Here is a 27,827-nt window from a genome sequence, read left to right as displayed (position 1 = left end):
GGCCACGTTACCTGCAGTCAAGCTATAGCCTAATATTCGGATTACTTTAAAGCAGCGAGCACAGATAGCTTGCATGAGGATCGACGTCACGCCGAAAATACGTCGAAAGCATACATTCCATGACGTCACCGCTTTATGAAAGAACAAAGAAATCATTGAAACACTTTCGTCTGAACGCGTACAGCAGGAAGGGAAAAAATGTTGAACTTAGATGTCTATTTATTTTTCTTTTTTTTTCTGAGCCAGGCGTGGTCTTAGCCAAACGTACGCACACGTTTTGATATTGTGATCCTTTCGAATGCAATGTCGCCACACGACAATAATCGTCATAAATCTTGTGTATACTGCCTAGCATTAACGCTGTGCTTTTCCGGGCGTGCTTTCCTGATTTTACTGGACAATGACGAAATTCCGCCATATTGGCGTTTTGTGCCAATCAGAGCGGCTGTACAGCCCTGTAAATAAGCCAATGAGATCTGGCAAGATTGAGAATTCGACAATATGGAGGAATTTGATAATGTCCACCGGAACAGCAGCCCTCTACACTTAAATCCCGCAATATTGCAGGACTCGCCACCCTGCCAGTCTTCGTTGGCTCACAAGGTTAGCGATCGCCTCCTGTGAATGGCTCAAAATAAGGGGTGTGTGAATACTCGACAGTTTGAACGATATATATATATATATATATATATATATATATATATATTATTCGGCCAATTATTCGGCCGAGTGTCGCCAGGTTTGGATCCCTTTACACAATCTGCAGTGGTCTACCACAATTTTTGTGGCACCTAGTAACATGCTGCTCGCTTGTTTCGTTTCTGCCATATATAACCGTTGTACCCCAGATAATTTAAATCAGTTGTTAGTCATTTACAAGCTCCTCAGTTTCCCAGATGTCTAGTTGTGAACATCACGTGTATGTGTCAATATACATAAGCCTCGTTTCTTTTTCACCAAACCGACTCCAGGCAGACTTTGTATTTTGCTTTAAAAACGAGAAAGTTTCGATATTCTATGGAAGTTTTTCCTCAAATACTCGATTCGAGTGAAAAATTTCGCTATTGGAACGCCCACACTCAAAATACAAACATAAAAGATTTCGTCAATGCGGCGGGATTTGACAGTATACATATCAGCATCTTGGTACTATCCTGTAAGAAACGACATGCGCGTCTACTGTGTCCCAAAGCGTTCCTGGAAGAACAGTAGCTGGACCACAGTATATTAAAGAATTTGAAGAAATGCATGCAAAATTGAAGGCAGTTATTGACGTGCGAAAAAAAATCGCATCTTAACTGCTCACGTCATTCCCAAAGCACTTACTTTTGCTTTTTTTTTTCTTTTTTCTTATTTGCTAAAAGCTGCATGGTTCTCCTCTAAGGAATTAGGCCGAGTTAGTATAGTTACATTACGAGCGAGGTAATGGTAAAAATATGTATATATGTCTGGCAAGTTTCTGTAATGATAGCAAGCTTATGTCCTGTTGAACAGTCCTTATGTGTTCTTGCCCCAATTGGCTGTTCACATTCCGGCGATATTTTCGTGCTATTATGGAAGCACGAATACAATCACACCCATTGCTGTCTGCGTACACACTTTCACGAGAATGCTCCTGCTCTCTTTAAACAAACGAACCAAATAAATAAAGTAGTAAGGCAAACATGAAATAACGAAATAGAGCTAAAACTAATGTACATGTATGTACAACTAGAGCTAAAAACAGAACCGCTAATGCAAATATAGTACACAGCTCGAACTATAAACAGAAAATGACTAACATAAATGCGTACGAAACGGATGGTCAAGAGCAAAGTATAGTAAATCACGCAATAATCAGCGATTCCTCATCGCTGCAAATGAACGCAAGATATCACAAACCAGGCACGCGTGAACCTGGACGCCACAGGTATGGTGCACTGTTCGTGGTAAGACTTCAAACACGACACATTACGAATCGTTTACCCGCAAGACAGAGTTATAGGCTGTGTACGGCCGGCGTACCATTCCGGACACCCTACTGCCGCAATATTGTCAAATTCGCCATCTTGTCAGCTCTGATTGGCCCAGAGGGCTGCTACGGCCTCTTTGATTGGCTCAAAACGCCGCCATTGCAGGACTCGACAATGTGGCGGAATTTGACAACGTCCGGAATGTCACCCCGGGAACGCGTCCTATAACGAACGTGCACTGACGACTGTTGGAGCGAAGCCGACGTGGCGGATAATACTTGGCTTCCGCTCATCACAGCCCGCTGCAGCTTAGCCCCGGCTTAAAGAGTTTATGCATGAAACACTCCTGCGGCGACTATACGCACGGAGACACAAGTCAAGACAGTCTGTGGCACGAGCTCCCGCGTATGCAGTTATTGGCTCGGAGTCAAAGCATTACGCACAACACGCACATTATTTCCGGCACAAATCGTCATGGGGACTCTTCCAGCTAGCCTCACGAGCGTATACGATGGGGCATAATATGGAGACAGCAGAACACATCTTTCGCTCTTGTGGAGCTATAGTGATGAGACGAACACGGCTTGGCTTAGATTATAGAGGGCAGTCTGACTTGGACGAATCTCACGACAACACGGTGCACGACTCTGTCCGACAGGTTGTCCTGCCGATGCATCGGCAGGATTCGCACACGTTACGGGTTCCGTGCGCTTATCGCAAAAGATAAGTGGTGACTGCACTGATAAAATTCATGGGCTCCGATGTAGAGGAAGCACTGAACACCTCATAGACCAAGCGCAACGGCCGATAATGTTGGACACTGGGGCAAAGATGGCACGGGTGGATGGAACGCACCCGTCGTGGCAATCAGAACTCCGCTTCCCTTCTGGTCGCCTTAGAGTCTGTCGATCTCGTGCTATCTTGAAAGATGAATGGAACGATTTCCGTTAAGGATTTCAGCTCCGCAGCGACGATGGTTATATAAATACTGGTGGCAAATGCGTGACCCGGGACACTTCATCATTGTATGCGAGACATGTCCGACGACTGTACATCGAACGCTGGTGGCGAGCTAACGTTCTATAACGGGCCAGATGACCGCAAGAATGCTGACAATGGACAGTTCAGAAGAATCATGCGTGCGTGGTGGGACCACTGAAACGAAATAGATCGCATTTTTTTGTGCACTGAGGTAAAAGGATAGCAGGCAATAGCTTGACAATGTGATTAAAAGGAAGACTATCTGTCCACACAGCCAAGGCGCAGCAGGAAATTCAAGGAATCAACTCAGTAACGCTAGGAACAAAGACAAAATAAGTAGAAGTAAAATATCACGAATAATATTAAAAAACAAATGCCACTGAACCGAGAGTCCCGAATCGGGGTAGTCGAAGGCAGGATAGACACCTCAATATCCGTTAGGGTCTTCATGCTTGTTTTCGCAGGCCGCGGAAGAAAAGAGACCGTGTGGTCTCGCCGTCATTGTGTACAGCTGCTTCCTCGTGCAAGGCCTGCTGCCATTATCATCTTGAAAACTCCTCATTAAAGGGCGGAGGCTGCGGACACGCAATGAACGTGCTGCTCAGTCGTAGTCCTCCATTTCGTAGACGCAGAGAGACTCGCACGACAGTTCAGGCACAAGTATCCACCAATTGTCTCTCGCTGCGAGTCAGGACACTCGATTTCACAAAGGCGCCTCTGCGTGCTATAGGCACACTCCTCTCCTAAGCGTTGAGAAACGGCGAGCTCAAACACGAGCACGAACCCCATCGCTTGTCCCAAACCGGGGTTAAGGGTTAAACATCGAGCACGTCGATGATGCCGCATACCTCTGGGTCGTGGACGACGGCGTCGTCGTTTGGGACGCCTGCTAGACACGAGCCGCGACGTGTACGTAATTGCACCTCTACAAGGTGACCGTGACACAAGCTTCGTTCCCGCTGCTCATCTCAAAGAACGCGGTCACGATGACGACGACGACGACGGTGAGGTCGGAGCACCAACGGGTGCAGCTCCCGCCATCGTGGTCCTGTTGCCCGGTCTCACCCGCGGCGGCTGTCCAGGACAGGCGAGGTCGCGTCTCCGTAGCATCTTCATCCTCCGGCTGACGGCCTCCAGCAGCCGCGTCTTCCAGTAGTAGACCTTGGTGTCGCGCACCGAGGTGGCATTGACGCAGTCGTTGCCGCCGAACTCGCACACGCGGTAGTGGTGAAGGAAGGCGACGCTCGAGGCCACGTTGACGGTCGTCTTGCCGGCCAGGAACTCCCAGACGAAGTGGTTGCCCACTTCCACCACGCTCTCGGGCTCCATGATGCACTTGGAGCGCTGCCGGTGAGCGTGCAGGTGCAGCTTGCGCATCGTCTTGCGAAGCGTCACCAGAGGGAGCTTGTCACTGGCGGCCACTGGGTCGTCGGGCCACTGCAGGTAGAAGAAGGCGTTCCGGAACGAGTAGGCGCCTGCACGACCACTCTGCAAGAAGAAAAAAAAAGAATGACCACGGACTAATTTAATGACGTAGAAGGACCCTGCTGAGGCGAGGGCCTAGATGGTAAGGGAGCGCAAAACACACACACAGCACGAAAGAAAAGAAATGGGAAGGGAACAAGCCCTTGCCCCGGGTAAATCCTAAGCGAGACGTTTTAGCATCCTATTGACTGAAATCAATATAAAGATGGTGTAGGTCATCTGTTTTTTTATGTATAGCTATATCTGAGTGTAGCTATACTCAGAATCTTTTACTTCCATGGCAACTCATTGCAAATATATGCCCAATCAAGCTCGAAGTGCATGTTTGTGTATGCTGCAGAAAAGGAAGTTGATGACATGACGAGTGTAGTCACGTGGTGAGTGAAGAATAAAGTTGACACTTTAGAACGAAGGCGCAGGATTAAAAATTATAGCAAGGCTAAGCGTTGCGCTCGAGCTCCTCGCACGGTGTTCTAACAACAGTATGAGACGACATGCGGCGACGCAGCAGATGGCAACTACTGCTGCTCAGCATCAGGCGCGCCAGGGACCAAGGCACCCAACCTAGCACAGCTGAGCAGGAGCGAGGCCTGAGGCTGCCTATTAGTCCTGGGCTACGAGGAACCAACAGCCGAGATCCAGGGTGGCTGTGCGAACGGCGATGGTCAAGCGTGTGTGTGCTTGGGACAACCACTGCCTTGCCCCGCGACGCTGTGCGCGTCGTCTCCGCTACCCGCCCTTTCAAACTGTCCCGGCCAACACTAGGCACAATAAGTGCCAGCCACACGAGCCACACCACACGTGACTGTACGAAGCCACGTGAACTGACGTATCGTGCTAGTGTCGACGCTTTCTTCTGACTCGCAGGCCGCGCTTCTCTGGCAGTCATGCAGGAACTCACAGAACTTCGCATTGTTACAAAGCACGTTTTGCAGCGAAGCTATTTATGGCTAGGGTTCCGTGGATTTTTCATGTGCGTAAGCAAAAATATGGGTTCATCCTGGTGATTGTGCAGAAAGGGTCCAAGCTCAATGGCACATACTCCTGTGGACTCCGGGAGCTGTAACGTGCTCTTGAACTACCCTTGTCACACCTGGGACGCAACGAGGTCCTGCAGGCACATGTTTAAGAACAGAGGTTTTATTTCAATGCTATTCAAAAGATAAAAAGTAAGAAAAAGCAAAGAAGATGAAAAAATTAGAAAGCCAACGAGAAAGAACACAAAGATCAGAGTTCATAAAGTTGGAATCTACAAAGGCTAGCAATGTGCCACGTGGGGGTGGTAGATTTCACGCGATCTGGAGATGACCTCACTGACGGTCAGCCCAAAAGGCCGACCTGCATCGGCCATGTCTACGCTCGCACCTCCCTCTCTTTGTCGGTGTTCCAAGCGCTTGAGTATCTAGTTTCCTTTCCTTCCGCTCTCCCGTGGGGGCGTTGCCGTCGAGACATCACGCGTGTCTAGTTTCCTCTGGCTCCTCGAACAGACGAGTTCCATTCTCGTCTGTTCCTGTCATCGCTCTTCGTAGGCGCGTTGCTCCTCGGGAGCCCGTATACGCGAATATGATGGAATCATAGGCGTACTTACAGGGAGGGGGGGGGGGGTTCCCCTCCATCTACTGTAAACAGAGGGGGGGGGGCGAAATATGTCACCACCCCCCCCCCCTCACACACACACACTTTTGAAAGCGCGCACTTTCGGCTGCACGCTGGAAAGTCCAACAACGCGACAGCTGAAGCTAAACTTTTTTTCGTATTAGAGTGGCTACGTAAGTAATGCTTTTTATTTACTATGTATCCCCTGCTTGGGCCGCGAGGATTGTCTTTCGTGCCTCCTCGGGACACGCTGTAGCGGACGACGTGCGTATTCGCCATACAGGCTCGCATTGTGGAGAAGGCCTGGCACTGGGCAGTTACCGCCCTAACAAATTTCAGCTTGCGCTACTTGCATCATGCCCGAGTTCCTCGGGGCCACCTAACTGTACTTGAAAACACAATTATTTAACCTACGGGCGAGGGCAGAGGTCCGGATAAAGTATTATAATCAGCCACGCCCAACGATTGGTGTGCCCCCTATTTTCAAGCGACATAAAACGTTCCTAGTTGGTTTCAGCGATTTCCCGGGTGAACTAAACAAGATACCTTGTTTGCATTTGGTGAAAATAAAGGGCGCCTTATAGGAAATATGTCGGTACACTTCAAATACAGGGGGCTAATTATGACATTTGCAGTAAATTACGCATGCAAGCGATTCGGAGTTTTATGAATGTGATTTACGAACACAGCAGTGTTTATCCCGCTGCCATGGGAAAACTGTGAACTCATCATCATCAGCCTATATTCATGTACACTGCAGGACGAAGACCTCTCCCTGTGATCTCCAATTACCCCTGTCTTGCGCTAGCTGATTCCAACTTGCGCCTGCAAATTTCCTAACTTCATCACCCTACCTAGTTTTCTGCCATCCTCGACTGCGCTTCCCTTCTCTTGGTATCTATTTTGTAACTCTAGTGGTTCTCCGGTTATGCATCCTACGCATTACATGGCCTGCCCAGCTACATTTTTTTCGCTTAATGTCAACTAGAATATCGACTATCCCCGTTTGTTCTCTGATCCACCCCGCTCTCTTCCTGTCTCTTAACATTAGGCCTAACATTTTTCGTTCCATCGCTCTTTGTGTGGTTCTTAACTTGTTCTCGAGCTTCTTTGTTAACCTCCAAGTTTCTGCCCTATATGTTAGCACCGGTAGAATGCAATGATTGTACACTTTTCAACGACAGTGGTATACGCTCGCAGTCACGATTTGGCAATGCCTGCCGTATGCACTCCAACCCAATCTTATTCTTCTTTAAATTTCGTTCTCATGATCAGGGTCCCCTGTAAGTAATTGACCTAGATCAACGTACTCTGTGAACGCAACCAATATCAAATCTAGCGTAAATTGAGGGGGGGGGGGGGAGGAAGGTAAATGTTAATTGTTAAGGCGAATTAAGTAACCTGTGGGTTGACGAATTACTATAGCTTTTTAGCAATTCCCGAAATTAAATGCTCCAAAGCGTCACATGCGACCAAGGTTTCAAGCAGGACAGTCATATACGGCAACTTTTTAAAGCATGCGATACAATTACAGGAGACAAACATTTATTGCAACCGTTCGAAAGAAACAGCTCTGCAGGAAATTGGATTGTACTTCTCCAAAAAATTAATCCGGAGTCGCCCACTGCTTCATGCCTCCCAATCATATCGTGGTTTTGGCACGTAAAACCCCAGTAATTATCCCAGTAATATTCTCCTCCTCCTCCAAGGTCTCGCACATATGCTGTCTTTTCTTCTTGTGAATATTTCAAGTCATTTATGTTGATTTTACTTCGTTGCGTATAACCTCGACAATACTACTACCTAAACTAGCGATGTGCTGTACACTTATACACTAAGTACAATTCTTTGTTTTATTGTTGAGATAGCTTGTAGCAAAGGTGCATTTTTATGTGCGCTGTACTACTGCTACTGGGCGGCGCATATATATATATATATATATATATATATATATATATATATATATATATATATATACCACCATATATGGAGAGAGAGAGAGAGAGAGAGAGAGTCGAATTGTTTGTGGTGCAAATACCTTGCTCCTGTCCTGGAGCCTCTTGAGCATGGTGGGTATGGTGATGTTGCCGGAGGGCACGATGAACTCGTCCAGGTCGATCATGGCCACCCACCGGAAGCGGTACATGACGCGGTACAGGCAGTCGTTGAGCGCCGCGAACAGGGCCTCGGTGCGGATCTCGCGCTGCGACGCGATGGGCAGCTCCCACGGGAGAACGGTGGCCAGGTTCTCGCTGGCGTAGCGCTCCAGCAGGCAGCCCACGTCGGGACCCACGGTGTGGTTGTAGAAGACGAAGTGCGAAGCGCCCAGCGCCACGTTCAGCTCGATGAACTCGGCGAACTGCAGAACCTGCGATCGTGGGCCAAAAAAAGGGACGCGGCGACGGTTACGCGAAGCGTAGCCTCCGATATCGGGCGGTCACCGCGCGCCACCGGATCTCAGAGGCCAAAATCGCACGGCCTCCAAGATTGGTGTGCGGATCTCGGAGGCCAAGAGCAAATTCTCTAGTTTTCTACAAAAAGCAACGAGCGGGAACTCCGGGGCCTCGAACGCTCAGCTATACCACGTGAATGAATGGTGGTTAGTACACATGGACTTGTCTAATCCTCATGCTTGTGGCTTGAAAAGTTTTTGTGACGTGATTCGTTACATTTCACCCGTCTAAATTTCCAACCACTCAAAGTTTTATGCAGTGCAATTAGCCTCGGAGCATATGCTAAATTGTAGCTAATTATTGCATTTGTGACGCAAAAGTCGACAGTCACTTTAGCATACTCTAAAGAGGATGAAGGCGAAACCCTGCATGCTCATGAGATATTCATTAAATTACTTGACATTCTCATTCAAATGCGTTGTTACTTCCTATTGCTTGTTTTCTCCCACCAAAGGTCGTGGGTCTGAGTGCCTTAATCAACTCTACCTTAATTACGTTAACTATACCTTAATCAACTCTACCTTAACCAACTTCGCCTTAATTAACTACGCCTTAAGTAACCTTAATCATCTATACCTTAGCTAACTCTGCCTTAACTAACTTCGCCCTAATTAACTTCGCCCCAATTAATTTTGCCTTAATTAACATCGCCTTAATTATCTTGGCTTTAAGTAACTTCGCCTTAAGTAACACCAAAGGTATGTGGGTTCGAGTTCCTTAATTGGAACTCGAACCCACATACCTTGATGTATGGTATGTGGGTTATGGTATGTGGTATGTGGATAATATGGTAAGTAAGTGTGCCTTATTTAACTTCACCTTAATTAGCTCTGCCGTAATTAACAGCTAAGGTTGTGGGTACGACTACCATCAATGGCCGTGCGTTCGAGTGCGTGAATTAACTCTGTCCTAATTAAATGTGCATTAACTTCGCCTTAAGTAACACCAAAGGCCGTGGGCTCCCCTAGTCCCTTAACTAACTCTATCTTAATTTAGGTAGAGCTGAGGCACTGGAACCCACTTCCTTTGGTGGCACCAATACATGGTGGCCCCATGTGGCATCGTGACAGCTTAATTAACTTCGCCTTGTCACCAAAGATCCTGGATTCGACCCCAATTTCTGTGCCGTTGAATTTTCCGGACGGTCAAATGTTCGACCCATGAGCTATCTAAGGCTTTCGCCTTAATATTGCGCTCAAAATGATCGCTTTGCAAAGTCACAAAGTCGTTTGAAGCCAGAATGACGAAGTAAACGCAAGCTGAAGAACCTGTCCCCAGTTACGGCGACGAGGGAAAGGGGCGGTCTCTATCTTAACGAACTGAATACCACCACCGACGCGATATAGACTGGCCATTAAAGCCGCTGTCACGTGTGCAAGGACGCTATGGCAAGAAAGGCTGGCTTGATAGTTGGAAGCTGGCATGTAAAATAATCGAAGTCGTGGTCGTCGAAAACGTCCTAAGATACGATCTGATTATAACCGCTCACAAAATTTTGTTGGTATCTATGCAACCGTTCATTACTTCTGGACCAAACTGCAGCGCCATTGTCGCAGAACATGCTTTGCCAGGCTGCAACCTAGCTTATGCATTCCTTAAAGGTTTCGTCCACAAAACACCACCGCATGCACCTGCCATGTGTGTCTCCGCGCTCCGAAGAAAAAAAAATCAGAAAAATGTTGATATTGAAAGAAATTCGCAGGGACATCACCGAAATGATCGAAAGCAATTGGCTCGCGCATCTATACAGGATTTACAGATTCCCTTCAAGAGCTCGAAGAGAATCGAACTGAATCACTATAAACTGAACCGAACTATAAAATCACCATATCTTTCAAAATCCTTTAGTTCATAGACAATTACAATCTTTGCAATGCAAATTGGCAGTTTTGAGCGAAGGCGAAGCATTCCAGGCGATAACGAGGTATTGCGTCGAGATCGGGCTCCTTTCACTATACAGAGATACCTACAATTTATTGTGCGAAACTCTAGGCCTCTCACGGTGTTCCAATATACACGGAGGCGACGCGGCGCGACGCAGCACGCCATGACAACTGCCGCCGTGCAGCAGAAACAGCGCCCTGGAAGGCATACCAGGCGTGTCACAACGCTGGCACTATGATCGAGGAACGCCTGCAGCCGCGTTACTGGCGTCGCAAGACTGATGGTGTGCATGTTCCGCGCTGTGGTACGATAGCACCGTGGTAGGCACACAACTCCTCAGCAGCAACGCTCATGTGTGTACGTACGTGCGCACAACGCTCATGCCAATGGCGAAATCTAGAACGAGCAGAGCGTGATGGTGCGTCCACTTGAATGCCGTTTTTGCAGCCAAACTTTTGCGGAGAAATGCACTGGCGTGCCATTTACTTCTGTGCTTGAATGCATAAAACGATGTTTTGTTAAGAAAGTAACTGGAACGCCAATGCATTTCTCCGCAAAGTTCGGGCATTAATATCTCGAAACTGGTGTCATCCTGAGAAATCAACGAACTCCTGGGCTAGAATTTGTAAACTGCAGTATGGGCCATAGGATAATTAGTTAACTTAATTAGTGATTCTTTGTTAATTAGACGAATATGCATTTGAATTTTTTCTGCAAGTAGTGTCCGCCTCTTCGAGTAGACCAGCTCATGAACTAGAATTGTGCTATCTGCCACTGGCAACCTTTAAAAATTTTTGAAAGTGTTCGCTGAAGCACCCTGTATATGACATAGGAGAGACTCCATACAAGTTCTTCAACGAGTCAATGCAACCCCTATTTATAAGTTGCCATCGCAAGTAATAGTTTACGCGATTGTACACCTCGGATGTACTTATTGTATGCAAGAGGCTTCAGATAAGAGGCTCCATGAACCAGTACAAACATTAAGTATAACTTGCCATCACAAGTAAAATTTTCCGCGAATGCGCATCTTGAGGCATATATCATAGGCAAGACTTCATGCAAGAGTATTCGCGAACCAGCGCAAACACCAAGTATCGCTTACTATCGCAAGTCCTCCTCGACCTGCCGTATACGACTCGACATGCGACTCGACTCACGACTCGACTCACGACTCGACTCACGACTCGACTCACGACTCGACTCACGACTCGACTCACGACTCGACTCACGACTCGACTCACGACTCGACTCACGACTCGACTCACGACTCGACTCACGACTCGACTCACGACTCGACATGCGAAAAGCGAGTAAGCGTCCGTAGAGGGAGCTTACACACGTACCTTGTTGTATTCGTAGTGGATGGGCTTGACGCAGACGGCGAGTTCGCGCTCCTCCGGCAGCCGGCTGTCGAAGTCGTCGTCCTTCCGGTGGACGGCCATCAGGTTTCGCGGCATGCTGCGGTCGTTGAGACGCTGCACGGCCACCCACAGGGGCACCTCGCCGGTCACGCCCGCGGGCAGCGGGCAGAGCAGGAAGAAGGCGCTGTAGCGGAGGTTCCAGTTCTCGCGGATGAGCTTGTTGGAGGCGAGCACGGTGGCCGACTGGAAGGCGCCGTCGTCATCGCCGCCCACCACGCGCCAGAAGAGGCGACACACGACGCGGTCCGTGAGCCGCGTGCGCGCGGCGGCGATCACGCGCACCATGCGCACCCGGCGCGTGTCCAGGTACGCGGAGAAGACGTAGAAGCGGTCGTTGGTCCGCCGCACCCGCTGCCAGCGGTCGCCGCGCGTCTCGGCCAGCTCGACGAGCGTGCTCATGTTGACGTCGCCGGGCAGGTCGCCCTCGCGGTCGGCGCTGCCCGGGAACAGGCCTGAGTCTCCCCGGTGGCCGTCGTCCACAGACTGTCAAAACGAAAGCATAAAAGTAAGGAGTGTATGCACGGCGATTTAATGAAGGAAATCCGATTTCGTCGAGACGGTGATTTCGGCCTCTCGTTTCTGCAGCGTGATTAGAAATATGACACAGAAGAGTATAGAGACAAAAAGCTTCGTAACTCAGAGCAACAACTATAATTTACAGTCGCAACTTGAGCTTTGCGCGATCGCGCATCTTGGAGGCACAAGTGACACGCAGAAGGCTTCAGACAAGTTGCTTCAAGAATCAGCGCAAACATAAAGCATACCTTAGCTAATTTTCTCCGATTAGTTCGATTATGCTTTCCGTTTTCGTCATTTCTCTGCTAATTTAACTTCGTTATTAAGCCGAATCTGGGTATTTTTATCGTTGCTTTTTCTCGGTTAACATTTGACACAGCCCGGCCTCTTTCAGTAGCCAAAGTTTCGATTCTTCGCAGCTTGAAATGAAGACGTCTTAGATAATGGGTGCAGATGTCTGCAAGGAAATAGCGAATATATCTTCTTGGACGCAATATATTGCAGGATAACTAGCACTCAATCGATTCCGTTCCGCTGCCATTTTGTATGCCCTGTGTGAAAAATTACGACACAAACTGGTGTGCCCGGTAGCGGTGAGTGCTGATTAAATGGCGGCCAAAGAGGTAAAACAGGCTACGAAAAAGCAAAAAAAAAATTATGGGCTTTTACGTGCTAAAAGTACGATCTGATTATGATGCGCGCTGTAGTGGGAGACGCCGGAACAATTTGGACCCCCTGCGGTACTTTAACGCGCACCTAAATCTAAGTACACGGGTGTTCAAAGATGCGAATGAAGTTTATGGTGCACGAAGTTGCGGGATTTAATCCCGCGACTTCGTGCTTAGCAGCCCAACACCATAGCCCCTAAGCAACCATGGCGGAATACAGAAAGCCAGATCTACAACCAACGATTTGCTAAAGTAAAAAAAAAATGCTCCCCTATACATCCGCAGTCGTGAAAACGCGCGAGCAGTAGACGCGAAGTCTCTCCAAGTGACATTGTGGCCTTTTGGGAACATCAGGAATGACGTGCGCGTGCATACTAACGCGTGTACCTGGAAGAGGCTGTCCAGGATGCCCGGTTCCAGGGGGTCTAGCACCCGGTTGGGCGCGTCAGACACCAACTGCGTGAGGAACAGGCAGCCGAAGAGGAGCAGGAACACCAGCGCCATGTACACGGACAGGAAGCGACGATCCACCGCCCGTCGACTGCTGCTGGTGCCTCCGTACGAACCAGCACCGATGCCGCCTCGATGCCTGGGCGGAAGGTGCACGTTGTGACAATTTGCACGTTACGAATTACGTCGTGTTCAATCCTTTTGAAGATGATCAACACTCGGAAGCGATCAGGTGAAAATTTCAACTCCAATATGTAAAGTCGTGTGTGTGCAGAAGCGTACGGAAATAATTTAGGGTTGTTGTCAGCTTTTGTGAAACAAATGATTTATACAATTGTGTCGTCACAGGCGAAGAAAGGCACCCGAGAAGTCCGTTTCGAATACCGCGAGTTGACTCGAAAATTCTAGATGGAGGCGGTGCAAAACCCGCGCCGCGGAACTCATGTACTGCAGGCGTTGAAAAGAGCACAGGCAACCCTGTCCCAGCGCCAAAAGATACCAATCAAGTGTATGGTGCACTGCATCTACCGTTTGAACTTCGTGATTGGAAATGACAAATTAAACTTCAGCGTACTAGAAGTTACAGCTTGAGTGATATTGTGAACAAACAGGAAGAAATCGGAAGCAATATTTTTTGTAACTTGTTTGCAGTAACTAGCGTATGTAATGTGCTGTATAAGGGGGTGGGGGCCAGAGACAGCATTTTCTTAAGTTTTGACTGGTTGCCCGGATCTCGTTTTTCTCTCGCTACGATGCCCCGATGTTCTCGTTTCGTTCTCGCCCCATTCTCGTCTTGAGTGCCCCGGATAACGGCTCTGGATTTTGGCTCAAGGTCTCCTAAAGGTCGCCGACGACGGAAGCTAAAAGCGTTCCATGCTTAATACACTGGTTCAATAAGGCGCTTGGCGGAGGGCCTATAGGAATGAGCATGTATGATGCACTTCCACACGCGCGCGCGACTTATGTCGCTTGTGGTGGTGGTGCTTGTCTAACGTCGGCAGCAGCTTAATTCGCTGTACATCCACTTTCAAAGAGGCGGACGTTTTTTTAACGCGGTAGCGTGAAGGGCTTATGTCGTAGAAAATCCGGCGTCGGCGTGGATGTCGGCGTCCGTGGCGGAGAAAATCATCCCGAACCACTCCGACCGCGCAGGCCCTCCACATGGTGCAAGGTTTTGGTGAACGAAAATTGAATTTCTCACAGTGAAAGCCGTCAGAAAAATGGTAAAGCACGAATAACCCACAACCTATAGACATGGTGGCATCGGATTGTAATTTGAATGTACGAGAAAACAATTCTGTTACGAAGAAACTCAAACACAAACCCCTTTTGCGGCATTTCTACCATACCAACAGCGGCGCGCTCGGGTAGTTTACTTGCCAAAATGCTATCCAGATGGCGCTGGCATCCTCGGCAGGTCAAATTGGGACTTCGCCTGCCTAATGCGTTTTGGACACGCGCGCGCGCGTTGGGGCAATAGCAAACAATTAATAAAATAAAAAAAACAAGACGACTTATATAGAGCCCCTGGAAAAACGTCTTCCCAGCAATGCATTTCTTTTTAAAAGTGAAGCCCGCTTTAAAGGTATCGGTGTAAGCTTGGTCTTTGTAAGCTGGCTTTCCCACGTTCTGTGTTGCAGTGAAGCCCACTGAAAGAAAAATGTGATGCGAACGGAGCCCGATAACGCTATCACGCTCCACTCTTAAAGGCGAAGCGTCCTCCAATTTTTTTCTTCTCTTTTTTCTTTTTTATTGTTTTGTGCCTGAGGATCGGCTAGTCGCGCGACAACCGCTTTGCCCTCTTTTTTTAACGTGATTCGCCATCCGCGAACAGGGGATGTCTCCCCGTGTCCCACGCTCGCGCTTATTTACACCCGCCGCCAGCTGCCGCAAGTTTCACTCCCTAGGTTCGCACAACACGGTGCGCAAACGCTGGGCTTTCTCCAGTACACGCACATAAGCTGAACTCCTGTCTTCTCTTTCTCTCTCTAACCCCCTCTCTTTCTCTAGACATTTAGGGCAGCGAACTGGACAAAGGCTAGTTGACCTGCCTGCCTTTCTTCAGTTTCGCTCACCTTTGTTCTTGAAAATTGAGTATTTGCAGTGAGAATAGACAGTACATGAAGACGCACAGTTAAACGACACGAGCGCAGGACATCCAACCAATTTCAATCAACCCAATTTCAATCAACCCAATTTCAATCAACCCAATTTCAATCAACCCAACTGTCGTCAAACCAAACTGTCGTCAAACCAAACTGTCGTCAAACCAAACTGTCGTCAAACCAAACTGTCGTCAAACCAACTTCGCTCAAACCAACTTCGCTCAAACTGATCCCATTCGGCACGCGGTGCTCCCACTGGCGTCAAGATGTCTTTTTTTTTTTTTACTTTCACTTCGTTTCGCGTTAAAACGAGGATGAAAGATATAGGCGTTTATTTATCCTTACACTGCACAATTCCTATAAGAGACCACTTGCAAAGACAGTTTCATCTGACACGTCATGCTTTCATTGGCTTCACTGCCGGCTTTACGCGGTGGCTGGAATCAAGTCCCCTCAAGTTTACGTTCCCCCTTTCGAGCAACAGCTAGTTGTCCGCTACATAAGAAAACAAAGCTGCACTTGTCCGAGCCGTTCAGGCGTCGCTTTTAGCAGTGTCAACGTCGACGCTTCTCTCTCTCTCTTTGTCGTGTTCTTTGTCTAGACGTCGAAGTGACGGCGACAAAAAAAGAAAAAGTGCGTCCGACGGCGAGGCAAGTCGGAAGCGTTACAGGGTTGTGCCTGCTTCGGTGACGTTCAGCCCCGGCATCGCCCGGGCTGTCAGCGCCGAAGGCGTGCCAGCGTTTCATCAAGGGCGCCGCTGCGCAATATAAACGTCAGTAGGATAAACAGGCGTCGGCACTCCGGCGCTGACAGCTCGCAGGGTTATAGGAAAGTCGTTCCACGGCGACAAGGTACATATACGCGTTCAGAGTGTAGTACCACTAATACTACCGTAACAAATAATGAGCGTTACAGAACGGATACCAAGAGAAGGGAAGCGCAGTCGAGGACGGCAGAAAACTAGGTGGGGTGATGAAGTTAGGAAATTTGCAGGCGCAAGTTGGAATCAGCTAACGCAAGACAGGGGTAATTGGAGATCGCCATTTCGTCCTGCAGTGGACATAGATATAGGCTGATAATGAGGATGATTAAATAATCAACTGGGCCTCTTTTTATTAGACAATTTCTTATTCTATTCTTAAATTAAACTTGCATTTCGGTCGCCAGGATACGCTGTCAAACCGAGAAAGTGCCAGGTTCAAAGGTGTTTTGTGAAAGTGCGTTGAATTGTGTCAATTTTTATATTCTGAATCTGAAAGGAAACAGCAAAAAAGAGAGAAAGAGAAGACGAGACATGGCTCTGACGTTTTGTTGTTGTTTTTTTTTCCTCTTCGTCCGGTTTTTCGCGCCTTTTCAAGTTGTAGACTGCTTTGCATGCAACAGTTCACAAGAGTTAGGCCTTTCCTGGGACATTCAAGCACGAGCTGCTTTAGATTATAAAAAAACAGGCGGTGTGCTACATATGCATCCTTCGGTCATACGTCACCGGATGTGACGCTGTCTCTGCCTGCAGCAGTGTCAGCGTGATGCTTATATTACACTGAAAGTACTGCCAAAAGGCAGCTTTGCGGGGTTTACGGTAATGCGGTGCAGTGCACGCAATATACGAGCGCTACCGAGTCCCGCGCATGCAAGAGCCGTATTTCTGTATCGCTGGTGCAGCATTGCGATTGCAACAAAGCGATACAAAGCATTGCATTGAACAAAACATTGCAACAAAGCGATACACGAGACGCACAAACAAACAAAACATTATGCTGCATATCCTACGAACATGTTGGAAGCTACATAAAGCGAAGCTTTCGTGAAGCTGTTAATAAACTGTTGCAGAAGTAAATGCGATGCCCCACAGTTGTCCTTAGTTTCTTCCTATGCAGCGTGTAATATCATGCACTGTATGTTTATGCACCGCCAGTGTCAGGGGTTGGTACAAGAGTGCTGCCTCCCATTATCTGGCTGCTTTCGGTAACAACATGCCCGCCACTACGACTGAACTGCTAGTACAAACAGTTCTAGCCTATATATACTTTTTTTGTGCGTACCTGCCCAGCTGCTTAGTCAAGTTTCTGCGCGTCATTTTGGCATGCCTAGCCGCGATACGACGCATCTATCTATAGATTCAGCCGTCCGTCACCTGTTACACGACAGAGCAGCAGCGATGGCCTTGTCTACAGCATGGAGGAAGTGCAGATAGAGCTAGGAGAGAACATGGCGCAACACTATCGAAGCCACACGAGTCGGCCCATCACCTGATCGTCACGTCAGTGCGCGCTAGCTACAGCAGGGCAGCCGAACAAGTGCTGAATCGATTAAATATTGTAGGGAACCAAGCAATCTCGGCCAATACTCTTAGTCTCAGAGGTCTTGGCCGTGCGCCTAGCATGCATCCGGAAATGATGAAACATGCACTCTCACGTGCATTGACTTACTGTGAACTGTAGCAGACGACGTATGAGCGCGATCAGGGAGTGCATTAGTTAAGCCATGGCCTCAGAGATGGCGCACACTGGAAAACCTGCCAGCGCGCGCAGTCTTTGAGGCCATGGGGATTGCGCTAGTCGCTCACCGAAGCGTATACAAAACGGAACGTGCCCCCATGTTCACGGTCATACAGCTTGCGGCTGTACACACGCGCACAAGATGCAAAAGTAACACGCACACACAGTAACAAGCAGCTTAATTGAGCGTCTGATTTATGTCAGTGTCCAGGAACAATACTAAAGGCTGATTCACACTAGGCTGACAGGACACCGATTTTGGTCTGCCGACCGTTGGGGACAACAGTTTACAGGACGGAAACCGCTGTGGCCAACGGTTTAAAGGAAGGAAGGAAAACCTCGTTGCCAACCGTCGGCAGACCGAAATCGGTGTCGTGTCGTCCTAGTGTGAAGCAGCCTTGACAGCTCTTGCGTTGCGCCCAAAGTACTCGCAGCTCCGCTTCAAGGTCCGAAACTGTGGTGCAGCTCGAAGAAGCTGCCGCGTAAATTAAAAAAAAAATGCAGATTTGTGGCCCCTTCCGCGTCACATAAAATAAAAAAGCGCAAGTAAGATAACACGAATCCGTATACCTGTGGTAGGCGCTGAGGTAGCCTCCGTAACCGGGTGGTCTCTTGCGGGTGGCCATGGGGTTTCCAGTGGCGGAGCCCGGACAAGACCAGGGCGACTCCGCTCCCACCTGGTGCAGCGGCCGGTCGTGGGTCGTGCAGCACTGGGGCGGCGCGGAGGGCGTCGAACGGCGGTGGTAGCACTCGCTGTGTTGGCACGACGTCGTGCTGGTTGGGATGTATCCGCCGCGCCGAGGTTGATTGTCCCCCTGGGTTCACGCCGGCGTCAGCAGCAGCGACTGGTCCGCGCAGCGCCGTTGGTTCAGCGCCTCCTGCGACGACCGCGGTGATCGCTGCTACGATGTCTCTCTCTCTCTCTCTCTCTCGAGTTCGCACCTGCGCATGCGTGGAAAAGGGTCCTCCTTGTCACATGTATAGTATACGCGTGCACAATCGAGGGCGATGTCAGCGGTTTTCGCTTTACATAGCATTTACCGTTACTGCTTACGCAGTGATAGAACAACGTATACTTTAGCGTTAGATGCGTTCGGTAGTTTCTTGTCGGTCCATCCTGCTCGCATTGTGATTTGTGTTGATGGTAAACCTCGGCGTGGCCGAGGCACCGGTTAGAAAAGACCCTTCAGTTTGCGCCACCGGTGAAGAGCTTAAATGGTCTGAAGAAACCGACTCATCCATCGTACAGAGAGGGAGAGGAAGGAAAGGCATGGAAGTTAACTAGACTTTGTCCAGTTTGCTACCCTACACCTGGGGAGGAGGATGGGGGAGTGAAAGATAGATAGAGAGAAGACGCGAGTCTTGATCGCACCTTCATTTGCACTGTACGCCATCGTACAGCGGTCATTTGTAACCTGCAGCTAAAACCACCGGAAACCAGCAAGAAGCCAGGTGAATGCGGTCTATATAGGGACTGGACAATAAAGCAGTTCAGCTGGTCAGTTGTACTTATACGTGGGCTCCTCTCTTTCTGTCTGTATCGGTTTGTGTTACGAAAAAAGTGTGTACACGCCTATGATGTCTGCAAGAGCAGGCGAGGTAATGGGCTGTAAACATACCGTTAACAATGCGGGTACAAGAAAGGTCACAACGCACCGCGGTCGCTTAGCGGCCACGTAGTTGCCCTGCTAAGTCCGAGATCGCGGGTTCGTGTACCGACCGCGGCGGCCACATTCCGATGGGGGCGGAAAAAGAAGAAGAACGCCTGCGTGCCACGCATCGGGTGCACGGTAAAAAGCCCCAGGTGGTGAAGGTTAATCCGGAGTCCCCCACTACGGCATGCGTCATAATCAGATCGTGGTTCCGGCACCTAAAGCCCCACAATTTATTTGAATTTCAAAAGAAAATGTGATAGGACGATTGTTACACCCTGTCACCTTTTTTGTGCCCGTCTTGTGGACGCTGTACGATCACCGCTTCAATGTAAACCGACTAGCCCAAGAAATAAGTTCTGTAATGGGCAACGTGGCGGTTTTTCAGATCCGTGAATTCGATTAAGGAACCAGTTTGGGCGTCCAGGAGGCCGCTCGGATAACATGCAAAATGTTTTTCGCGTGCGCAAGCCGCCTTTCCTGCTTTTTCACTGCTGCTGCGCGCATCAACGTTAGCACAACTTTCATGGATCTTTGAATTTTTTATCTTTTTCCTTCTCTCGTTTTGCTTTTTTGTGTTTTGATTTATGTCCATGGGCACGCCACACGGAGAACACTGTCACGTCGGTGTCTATGCGTCAGGCGCGGCCGTTGAGCTGTGGCTGCCATAGGTGCGACGCACGAATCGTAATTTAACGAAGGCGCGTAGCCTTCGGCACCTACCGTTTGTCCCGGCTAACGTGATCCAAGCTGTTCAGCGAAAAAAACGATATTAAAGAAACACGGTGCAATATACAAATACAGGGTGTTTCAACGAACACTTTCAAAATTTTTTAGAGGTTGCCTGTGGCAGATAGCACAATTCTAGTTCACGAGCTTGATGGGGGGAGGGGTACTTCTGTAAAGAGTCCCCTAGGTGAACTTTTACAGAGTTCCCCGGTCCCTGGTCTACTCAAAGAAGCGGACATAACTTGCACGAAAAATTGAAATGCTTATCCGGGTAAAAAACGAAACGCACTAATTATGTTTTATTGCGATAGCAATTATAGGGACACTTCAAGCGGATTTCTGCCGCCGCCATCGTCTTCGCCGCCAGTGAGGTTCCCTATAAAGCCCAAGGGCGATAAAATCATCGCCGCGAGCCGTATGTGCGAGTGAAAGCGCGCAGGGGACGCGTGCTTTCACGGAGAGCGAACGCACGGCGGAGAGCAAACGCGACTTCCTAGGTCGGGCAAAAGGCCGTGGGGGTATGGGAGGGAGGGAGCGGGGGCGACGCTGTGCTGCGGCGCCAAATGCGTATCTTGCAACCGGGCGCAAGGGGAACTAGCGACGCAATGTCCCTCGCGAAAGGAGGAAAGCGGGAAGGCGACGCGGGAGGGAGGGTGGGGGGCGACTTCTACTTTTCCACCAACTACGTACTTTGCGCCGGTGCGGGCTGTCGCGCGCACCGTATCTTGAAAGCAATCTCCAGACGGCTCTGACCTTTGTATGCGCTGTGCTTTCGCCGCTCAGTTTCCGTTGAAGCGATGGACCGCACGAACCTTCGCTCGCTGCTGCGGCCGCGCTTGCTCACGCCAGCGTTCTGACAGTGGTTATCTGCGGTCATCGAGTGTGATCTATCCATGTTTGCTTGTGTGCGCTGACACCATGCTTGTTAATTCAGTTAGTAGCGAATGTGTCCAAGTTTATGCACCCAATAAAACTACTATCCTTACTCCGTATTGCTCTCTACTAATTTGCTATTGCAATTGATGCTTCGCCTTTCCTGCGAAACTGCGGCATTTTTTCAACTAATTACCGTATGGCCCATATCGCAATTTACAAATTATAGCCGTGGAGTTCGCAATGCAGATCCACTTGGAACGAATTCTCAGGATGACACCAGTTTCGATGTATCAATTCCCGAATTTCGCGGAGAATTGAATTGTCGTTCCAGTTACTTTCTTAACAAAACGTCATATTATGCAATGAAGCAGAAAAGTATCTTAGGACGGCTCGGGATTAATTTTGACCACCCGCGCGGAATTCTTTATTGTGCACCTAAATCCAAGCACACGAGCGTTTTTGTTTCTCTCTCTCTCTCTCTTCTTGCGCGAATAAACCGACCGTATTAAGCAAAACAATGAACACATAATTTTAACCGACTGAAGTTATTCAGTGGTTTCCTTTAAACTTGAACACATTCACCTCTAGAATTATTGCCATAATAAAGAACACAGGACACACCCAATGACACGGCCAGCTATAAAGTGAAGTTCATCTCTCGCATGACAAGCGCGACAAAAAAAAAATGTGCGTAACAAGGGAGAGGAATGTCAGAACAATTCGTCGCCGATGTCAGCGATGGTGGCCGGAAGGGATATTATTCGCGTAACATATTTAAGGAATAAATGACCGGCAAAGTGACAGTGCGGATGTAAAATTAATGTGCACTTTTACGATGTAACGGATGTCCTGGTAACTACGTCGGACGATAATATTGTTCCACCACAACCACAACTGTCGCGACCATCCCCATAATCATCATCATCTTCACCATCACCTAGCTGTGTGCCTTGCCACGGCATGGATTAGTCACTACGCTTCCTGTTATACTGTTTCTGGGGGCACTGCAAAGGAACGTATGTAATGCCACATTTAATTTCGCAAGGCAAACAAAGAGACTGCCATGTTAATCTTATCGTTTTATTTTCCTCAACGAGAAAACAAAAACATTAACTTCGCATTTTAAAATAATATAGCACGAAAATAGATATTAGCAATTAGCATTTAATATCTCATTCTTAAATTAGAAAATCCTGTTTAAGTATTCGTCACTTTTATACCTACAGCAGCCCGATTCATGGCCGATCCCCCATAGTAGGTTGTTTCAAACATGTAGGCACCAAACCAATAGGTGTGCATCAAGCTAGCGCCTTTTAATATCTGCAAGCCATTTTTCTCCTTCGTTTGTTTTAACAGCGGACCTGCTTAAGCCGGGCGTAATGTGTCTGCTGAATCCAAAAATGTGGTCCCATCCTGGCGGCAGTGCAGAAAGGGTCCAAGCGCAATGGCACATACCCCTGTGAGCTAGCGAAGCTGAGCCTGCCTAAGTCCAGATAAGCATGGTTGGAACTACTGAAGCTTAGTCAGTCATCGATAGGCAATTGATAGCCAGTCAATAGCCAATCGATAATCGATCAATAATCATAAATTCCGGAAAATGCTGGGGATGGCTTGGGAGTGCTTAGCCTAGCCCAATAGCCAGGACTAGCTAGGTGCCCTACAGCTCCGCTGTATTTTTAGCATTGCGCCTCCAGCGCAAGCTACGCTAACTTTTTTTTTAACGGAATAATGAAAAGGGAGAGGTGTGGTCCCGGCTCCCAATAACGTGCGCGCGTCTCGATAGGAGTTTGTGCAGCTTCCAGCAAAGCAATACCGCGACGGGTGGAAGCGCGCGTACAGAAGCAAAAGGACGCGTCCGCGGCTGATACACACGGGGGGGAACACGCGTTCGCACACACCCCACATCTGGCAGCGCACGGCGCCGGCTCGCCGCTAAATTGGATTGCGGTACGCGGCTGCACAAATAGTAATCGCGTTCGCAGCTAGAAGCGTTAACCACGTTAGCGGGAAGGAGAAAGAGAAGCCGCGCCACGGTCTGTTGCATCTTCGCTCGCTGACAGCTGGACCGCTCTCGAACAACAAAGTCTGGCACAAAGTTTCAGGCGGCTGGAGTTGGCCCAGTCGCACGAGGGCGTGTGCTACGTTAGAACGAGAGAGAGCGAGAGAGAGAGAAATGAAGTAGAAGGCCGGCGAACAATTAAAAAAAAAAGGAAAGCTAAGCCTCGCTTCGCGAACATTGCTATGAGAACGTTTTACGGACTTTAAGGTTCAACGTGACGGCAGAAGTGTGCGTTGGGACGCACGAGTAAAACCAAACAGAGCCCTGGGGTACCTGTCAAGTTAATGGGAGAGGCAGTCTAAGCCCATATCAATGTTCGTTTCATTCCTGTTAGAGCAAGGTTCAAGTAAAAAAAAAAAAAGAATGAAGGAAGGAAGGGGGCGTCCTTGGAAGCTTCAGCGATTCCTCTGGGATTCCTCTAAACTCCTTTATTGCGACAGCACAGCAGGCAGTCGCAGCGTACACGACCGTATTTCCAAGATTCTGTTTGTTTGTTTGTTTGTTTGTTTGTTTGTTTGTTTGTTTGTTTGTTTGTTTGTTGTTTGTTTGTTTGTTTGTTGTTTGTTTGTTTGTTTGTTTGTTTGTTGTTTGTTTGTTTGTTTGTTTGTTTCCACTGATGGCTCATACCCTCTATTGACAATTGGAATGTGAAAAAAAAGTTAATTCTGGCTAGAAAACAATGGTAGCATTGGGGGAGCGAGGGAACAGAAAATAACATAATGCATTAAAATTTAACGATCAAATCGCCCCGCAACAATTGGAAAATTCCTTCAACGCAAGCATCCCTATGACCGTGTCCAATATAGGAGGCTCCAAAATAGAAAGACTATCAGGAATCGATGTCGAGTCCTTTTCAACGTGACACATACAGACGAGGGTCATCAGCCACACAAATGAGAAATTAAATCAGCGTCTATCAATAATCATTCCCAGAAAGTTGGTGTACCCCTTTGTCGCACAAAAATCTACTCTAACGCACTTATACCAAGAACCTCGGAAGACTGGAACCACCTCCCTGCCTCCATCACCGCTATCTCTGACTCCAAGAATTTCAAGACAGCCATTAACAATTACATTTGTTCTTGCCCCTCCTCTCTGTAAAGCCTTCGGGCGATTGAGAGCAGGAAAATAAAATAAATAAATAAATAAATAAATAAATAAATAAATAAATAAATAAATAAATAAATAAATAAATAAATAAATAAATAAATAAATAAATAAAACTTCGGAAAAAAACTGTCTATGAAAAAAGCTAGCTTTTTAAAAAGTTATAGGTGTGGGTGAATATTCAAAGTTTCTGATATGAATAGAATATTACACACTCTCAATTCATATTCGCATGCGAAAATGAATTATTCGGTATTTTGAAATATTTGAAACTGACGAAGTAAAGTATTTGAAGTGATCAAAAGTCAGACAACGTTAAAAACATTTGAAACAATCCAGAAACAAAATGCGTAATGCAAGTTTTGTTATCGCTTTCACGGCGGAAGCTTACATGAAAACCAGCGATTTTTGCTTGTACTTCGTCATTAAGTCTTTTTAGCAGTCTGTTAATGCAGCAATCTTATCTTTCACGCACGCTACAGCCAGTGATCATTCCCTTGCAACCGGCCCTACTGCATGTGCCTACGGCGCACAAATCCTTCAGCAGGGGTGCTATGCAGGATGCCCCGAGTTTGGCGAAACTCGGGATCTTCACGAGCTCTGGCGACGCCCCAAGATCAAAGAACAAATGATAACAAGACGAAGTTTATCCATCGGCACGCCTCCAGTTTCATTGGTTAATCTAGATTCCCTCTGGGTGGCTATTTTCCCTTGGGCATTGCCATATGGGCGGTCGACAAACTGGGGCTCACGTGATCATACGGTCGGTGCATGGTCGTGCCTTCTTTCACTTGTTTGTCGTTCCACCGAGTGCATTACAGGCACAAGCAAGTTATAAAATAAATTCATTTAGTACAATAATATTAGTCACATTAACGTGGGTTGTAAGCATTTTAATGTTTCCACTATGTACACGGAATGTGTATTAGACTAATTTGTATTTAAATACGTTTCGCGTTATGCCACGAGGAGACGCTCGCCCCCCTCTTTTTTCCGGATTCGATTGGCACGGCTCGATACGTGCTTGCTCTAGCATTTCCGAGCACCGATTGGTGTGCGCTTGCTTTTCTCACTGGGTTTCCAACAGATCGCTCGTTTCTCCTTTGCTCTAGATTGGATTGGTGCGGCTCGCTACGTGCTTGGGCTCCCATTTCCGAGCAGAGATTGGTGTGCGGCTGGTTTTCACACTGGGCTTTTAACAGATCGCTCGTTGCTCGCGCTAAAGAAAAAGCTGCGAGTAGCGCGCGCATCCAGCTACAAGACGAAGTGAGCGTCGGCTAGCGCATAAGTGGTTTGCCGCGGGCTTACCGTGTAAGCACACAGGAATGCCGGAAAGCACACATACAAGGGTCAGAAAACTACGCTTTATTTTCTTTTACTTTGCGATACACCTCCATACTGGCAAGCGTCGAGCGATGGCTTCTAACAACCGCAGGAAAAAGTCTTTGTAGTGGCTAGCCCGAGCGATCCATGGCTTCTAACAAACGCACGAAAGAGTCTTTGCAGCGCACGTGGATGTTGACTGCCACCACATGCATCCCAGGTGGGACTCCAGCATCGGTGCAGTTGCCCTGTACCCATCGCTGACGAGGGAGCGCTTCACTTTTGACAATAACTTTCTTTTTTTTGCGTGTCAACGCCCGTGATGGGGTCCACAAAGTTCACGCTTTGGTTGACTGTCTACCAATGCGGATTGAGGCATAGCCCCGTTAGCATCCACTAAATTTGGGATACATTTGTATGCGGCCAATTCGTCACTATGAATAATGGTCCCCGGTTTAACATTGGTTGCAATAATGGCGCCTAGCGTCGCCGCCTTTCTTCGGTCGACTTTGAAAGTCGCAGCACCCCTCTGGTCGCGCAGAACATGCCGAAGACCCATGGGCCCCCAACTTTAACACCGCCGTAATTTTGGCGGCTGGCGGAAAGTTGTCGGCCGTCATTAGGCGGCCTCGATTGTATACTTTTGCTCGCCGCGAAGAAGGCACTCATCAATTTGCGCTATCTACCCGGGGTACCAAGTGGAGGTCGCGCCAGCAGCTCGTCCCTCGCGACCTTACGGGGGTAGTTCGTCCTGTCGGCGATGGTGTGCTCCTATAGAGGAAACAAGTCGCCGGTCATCTCCTTCAACAGTCATATGTCTACGCTTTTGCTCACGCAGTACGTGAGCCAAATCATTTGCCGCCTGGACAGGTGGTCGTTCGGACGGCCGAGGCGGTGCGTTTTGGCGAAGTAACGTCCTTCGCCTCTCTGACCGTGCAGTGCAGCTTACCGTGTAACTGCGAAAACTGATTTCGGCACCTGTTGCATCGGAAGGCAGCCCGGCTTCCATTCTGAGTCTTCCAATATAATGTGACCACTTCGCCTACTCAGGTTGGTTGGCCCGGGTTGAACCCCAGGTGCTCGCAGGTGCCCCAGTACTCCGATGACGACGCCGGACCTGGCCTGGGCTAGGGCGCGGTGGACGAGCAGCGCTTGAAACAGGAGAGAGCCGAAGCGAAGCGATCGCACGAACTTTTCCTCCGCAGCCTAGTCACATCAGTCTGTGCTCGGAAAGCATAATATGCCCGCCACGCAGTCTCCGCAGACAAGGGCGTTCGCCTAACTCGTCACACAGCCAGCGCACTGACGTTTTGGAAAGGCAAAAACGACGCTGAAACTCTACGTCGGTCATGTAGCTGAAGGGGTCCAGATGGTCATATTGACGCTTGCCGCCGCTGGATGCGATGACACAGGCTGCTGCTGCCGCCGCCATGCTCCCGAGTTTAACTCGAGGGGGGTTTCGCGATGTACGAGTTTGGCCCGAGTTCGCGTGTCAATCAAAACCATAGGTCACGCCCCGAGCGAGGCATGTAACTCTTGTGCGCGCCCACCACGGTTGGGGCCACGCCCAACTTATTTTTCGACAACAGCGACGTGGTGCGGAACTGAGAGGCATTAACAATCTTGACCGGCGAAATAAAACACGCACAACGCACTGTCATCGGTGATGTACTCAGCACCACTATAAAAAAAAAGTGTCGACTTTCGCTGCCTTATGCATATGTCTTCTTGGGCTGTGATGACCCCACAACACGGTTCATTGCCTGCGTTGTGGCTACGTAGCGCACAGCAAATAATTATCCGCACGTCACTGTAGCTGCTTGCAAGGCGTCGATGCGCCGTGGTGGACGACGATCTTGAGCAGTGCGTAGTGTTTTCCAACGACAACGTATCGCAGCTGTCATTTGAGATGGCTGCTCTGTCAATGATATAGTGCAGCAAACACGGTCAGCGGTCAGCGCAAACACACCCAGTGCAATGGCATTTTGTCATCACAAGCACGGCACACTAAACAATTGCAACACCTTCCTGTGTTCGAAGTCTAATTTCCTAACTGCACACAAGAGCCC

The 27,827-nt window shown here is 48.6% G+C and overlaps 1 protein-coding gene across 1 annotated transcript; it reads right to left on the bottom strand.

Moving 5' to 3' along the window:
* Nucleotides 1-806: 806 nt before the first annotated feature.
* Nucleotides 807-18,932, bottom strand: LOC119453586 (uncharacterized). Its single transcript, XM_037715638.2, has 5 exons — nucleotides 18,583-18,932; nucleotides 13,347-13,548; nucleotides 11,698-12,258; nucleotides 8,053-8,382; nucleotides 807-4,421 (listed from the first exon to the last, which is right to left on the bottom strand). Exons 1-5 carry the CDS (start codon nucleotides 18,636-18,638, stop codon nucleotides 3,915-3,917), a joined length of 1,656 nt encoding a protein of 551 aa, XP_037571566.1. The 5' UTR covers nucleotides 18,639-18,932; the 3' UTR covers nucleotides 807-3,914.
* Between the last annotated feature and the right edge of the window lie 8,895 nt (nucleotides 18,933-27,827).

The sequence above is a fragment of the Dermacentor silvarum genome, chromosome 5, assembly GCF_013339745.2.
Source record: "Dermacentor silvarum isolate Dsil-2018 chromosome 5, BIME_Dsil_1.4, whole genome shotgun sequence".
Classification (NCBI taxonomy): Eukaryota; Metazoa; Arthropoda; class Arachnida; order Ixodida; family Ixodidae; genus Dermacentor; species Dermacentor silvarum.
This window is presented reverse-complemented; position numbering and strand designations above follow the sequence as displayed.